General features: G+C 38.4%; 1 protein-coding gene across 9 annotated transcripts in view; it reads left to right on the top strand.

Moving 5' to 3' along the window:
• The window catches only part of KIF1B (kinesin family member 1B), a 182,222-nt gene that overhangs the window by 78,399 nt on the left and 99,552 nt on the right, over nucleotides 1-4,271 (top strand). For 5 of the 9 annotated variants that reach the window (XM_045298807.1, XM_045298804.1, XM_045298803.1 and 2 more), the window contains exons 8-10: nucleotides 501-578; nucleotides 1,610-1,675; nucleotides 2,829-2,846. In XM_045298807.1, the coding sequence (XP_045154742.1) occupies nucleotides 501-578; nucleotides 1,610-1,675; nucleotides 2,829-2,846 (162 nt within the window). The remainder of the gene's footprint in view (nucleotides 1-500; nucleotides 579-1,609; nucleotides 1,676-2,828; nucleotides 2,847-4,271) is intronic. The other 4 variants (XM_045298808.1, XM_045298805.1, XM_045298802.1 and 1 more) reach the window with 1 other exon arrangement.

The raw sequence follows: 4,271 nt of genomic DNA, 5'->3' as shown, positions 1-4,271 counted from the left end.
GTCCCGTTGTTTTCTCCTCCAGATTGTTCATCCAGCCTGTCCTATCCAGACAGGCCTGCGGAGACAACATGCATTTTATGACATATTTTAAGGAAGTTTGGTGGCACAAGTGGTTAAGCACTCAGTTGCTTACCAAAAGGTTGGCATTTTAAAACTACCCAGCAGCTGTACAAGAGCAACACCTGGCAATCTGCTTCCATAAAGGTTACAGCCAAGAAAACCCCATGGGGCAGTTCTAGTCTGTCGCAGGGCATGGGGTCATGATGGGTGGGAGAACTGCTCAACCGCACAACAGAACATCATAAAGTATAGCATGTTTATCCTAAAATCACTGTTGAGCTATGATTCTGGTATCTCTTAAACTGATAGTAGTAGATTTTGTCTTTCCATGCCATATTTAAATGAACTTTCTTTTGTCTTTTAATTTCCTTCCCTTAAATGTTTTTCTCCTTCCACTGTGCTTAATTTTCAATTGTTCCAATTTTACTATTCTTTACCAGGTCAGTAAAATTAGCTTGGTGGATCTAGCAGGAAGTGAACGTGCTGATTCAACTGGTGCCAAGGGGACTCGATTAAAGGTATTGATTTTACCCATTAAATGGCCTAGTCAAGAAATGGTCTGTAACAGAGACTCAAAACCTGCAGCCTATGCCCCAGATCTGGCCCACTGTCTGCTTTTGTAAATAAAATGATATTGGGACACAACTCCGCCCATTATTTTAGATATTATGATGTCTGCTTATGCACTACAATGGCTGTATTGTAGACTGTTTGGTCTGCAAAACCTGAACTATTTACTGTCTGACACTTTATAGAAAGATATTGCTGATTTGTGATCGATAGCCAGTGAAAAGTTCATATAGCAGAATAACTAGGGAGGGTTTCATGGAGCCAGTGAGAATTAGATTTTGAGGGAAAGCCAGAATTCGGCTAGATAGAAGTTAGAGGCAGTACTAGAAGCAGGATACAAAAGATCCAGGTATGAGGACAAGCATGGAATTTTATAGCTTAACAAAATTGTACTGCGTGACAAAAGCAGAGATTATATGTTCCTGAGTTGTGAGAAAAGGTTATATCTTTAACTTTTCGAGCATAGCATTTTGAATATTCTTTAGGATTGTGAGTTAGGTATGTGGTCTTGGCGTGTCATCAAGTGAAGAGGAAAAATGGAGTATTAGAAAAGCTTGCTCTCTCTCTTACCAGGCTCCTAGCTGTGGCGGGGAGGGGAAGGTCTCCCTGCCCCACACGGGCACACATGCACCCTCTCTGGGACTACTTAGGGCCCACAGTCTCTCCTGCCCCCGTGCTCCTGTCCCTGGCTTTCCCGACCCCTCAGTTGCTGGGATTCCCCACACCCCCACCCACCCACCCAGAGTTCTGCACGTATGGGTGCTCTTTTCCACGTGGTTGTTCGGGCCCAGTTGTAAACCCTTTTGAGACTGTAAAACCTAAAACTTGTCTTGTCCTTCATAAAAACCCACTTGGATTACAAAAAAAAAAAGTTTGCTAAGAATTTGTGATCCTAATTAACAAAAAAATTATAGTATATGGTCAATTGTCATTTATGTTTATGTGACGATCATAGAAATTCTTTGGTTTTTACTTTTAGGAAGGAGCAAATATTAACAAGTCTCTCACAACTTTGGGCAAAGTCATTTCAGCCTTAGCAGAGGTGGTAAGTATAGTACATTATAAGAGAAATTATGTGTCTGTTCAGCAAATATACTTGATGATATTCTAGTTTCTCTTTGGCGGCTGCCTTTTTAGCCCTTTATGTACAGGCATACTTGGGGTTGCAAGTTCAGTTCCAGACCACTGTACTAAAGTGAATGTCACAGTACACCCAGTCACATGAAATTTTTGGCACCCCTGTGCATCTAAAAGTTATGCTTGCCCCAATAAAATGATTAAAAAAAAAATAAAAGTTATGCTTGTACTATACTGTAGTTTATTAGGGGGTGAAAGAGCATTATGAAAAAAATTTGAAATGTTGTAAGAGTTACCAAAATGTGACCCAGCGACCCAAAGTGAGCATCAGCTGTTGAAACATGGTGCACATCTGATGTGCGTCAGTGTTGCAGGCTTGCCCCCAGCTTCCGTTTAAAAGAGAAGAGGGGCCGACTACAGCACCTGTGAAGGGCAGTGAAATAAAGTACACCTGCATCTTGTCTTTCTGCCTCGAGAATCTCCCAGAAAAGACACCAGGCATAGCACACTGTGACTCTGTACTGAAAGTAAAAGCAAGTGGAGATCTGTGAAAGAGATCTATGATTCGGCTACTTTTTCAAACCTTTTTACATCTCTCTCTGAAAAACCATGTGCATACATTGTGTCAGTCCTGCTCAAAAGATGGGCAATTCAAACTCACCCAGAGGCTCCTCAGAAGACAGCCCTGGAGACGGGCTCTGAAGTCACAGCCCTGACAGTGCTCTAGAGCACTTGTACGGTGCAACTAACAGCAACAACAGTCATTGTATATTTTTCTACCTGTAATGATCTTTGTTAAATAAGATGCCTCTAGAGTGTTTTGAACAATTGACTTCGGGGCCAAATTATAGAAATATATTATTTTAAATAGCTTGTTCTTTCCTTTTATTCCTTAACAGTGGAACAATATAGCTGAAACAATGTTTGTGATAAAGGACTTCACTCTTTAGGTTAACAATTGAAGACATACTAGTGTGTACTTTGATTTAGTTTAATATCTCATTTGAGTCTATGAAAAGATTAAGTTCTCTCTTTTCTGTGGGAAATAATTTTTAAACAACTTTGTTCTATTTGGAGACTTAACCTGTGTATTGTTCTCTCTTAAATGCTTTCCTCTGTAGGATAACTGCACCAGCAAGGTACGGTGGGGCTTGGTAGAAGTGAACTAGCTGCAGAAGCAGCTGTCGTGGTTTTAAATCTTCAGGATATATGCAGACATGAATAGGAAAGGGACCTTCAAAACAAACAAACAAAACCCCTGGTTTTTTGTTTTCTGATTCTGGACTTTTGAATGACTGACTCAGGGTAACCATGAATCTTGAGACTTCACAGCAAAGTGAGTCTAGGGAACATGATGTGCTTTGGCAAAGGAATTCAGAATAAAGGAACAAGAGGAATTTTTGAGAAACTTGTTAGTTTCCCCTTAGTGATCTAATGATCCAGGAGATCTTAGACCTGAGCACACTTCTCTGTAAGGCACTCAAAGAGCAATGAAAGAAATTGTTTAAGGATACTATCCTAGAACACAGCTGGCTTTTTGAAATTATTACGAGAATTTTTTTAAACTTACTTGTTTCCTACCATGAAAAATCATAGATAATTTAAATTAAGAATTATTGTCTACTTCTCTATTAACATAAAGAAAAGGCTAAAGTCAAGCTAAACTTCTAACTGCACAAGGAATGCATTCCCTGCATCCCTTTTTACTCAAATACTGTAGCTTTTTTTCCTTCAGGTTTTTTTCTGTACAGATATTCTAAACTGTATAAATACTCTTTTATACAAATAACAATGATTACTTAACAGTTGGCTCTCAGTGACATGAGAAAAATTGGGGATATAGGCAGTATTTGTATTAAAATAGTTTATGGTCATATTCCCAGATCAGAGTTTATCTGTTTAGTCTCCCTCCACAAAAATAAGTAGATGAAAGGTATTGTGTCATTTCTGTGCTTTTTAGAAGAACTCAGCCTTAGATTAGGAGATCTTTCTGCTACTCTATTGTGGTATTATCCATATGTAAACATATTCTTCAGGTATCTTAGAGACCAGAACCTTCATGAGGACTGTTAAAACTTAATTACCATTGTTCATCTATTATTATTAATTTCAAACACAGGAAGATTTTATAAAGTATTTATGTATTTCCCCCACTGCTCTATGTCATAATAATTCACAAATGCATGGGCATGACTTTTGGTGAATTAAGATATTATTGTTTTTACACTAGGGAGAGAAACTTAACAGTATTTTCTAAGGAAGACTAAACTTAGTAAAACTTTTTATGTAACTGCTAAAGCTTTCATTTCCAAAAGGTGTATGGATGTGAGAACAAAAGGAGATTGTTTGTAGTACTATGTGCAGTCATTATAACTGGAACATTTTAATCCGTTCACCATTTTCTGTACTAACAAAGGACAAACATCTCATCAAAATACTTAAGGATTTTGAGGTGGAATGAAAATTAGTTCCACTAAGATGTGAGTAACTGAGAGAATTAATTCTCCTGAGAGGTCTGTGCGATTTTGAAATAGAGCCCACTATTGGAAATGACTCTAGTTGTG

The sequence above is a fragment of the Echinops telfairi genome, unplaced genomic scaffold (assembly GCF_000313985.2).
Source record: "Echinops telfairi isolate 266 unplaced genomic scaffold, ASM31398v2 ScPeMD7_7457;HRSCAF=8495, whole genome shotgun sequence".
Classification (NCBI taxonomy): domain Eukaryota; kingdom Metazoa; phylum Chordata; class Mammalia; order Afrosoricida; family Tenrecidae; genus Echinops; species Echinops telfairi.
This window is presented reverse-complemented; position numbering and strand designations above follow the sequence as displayed.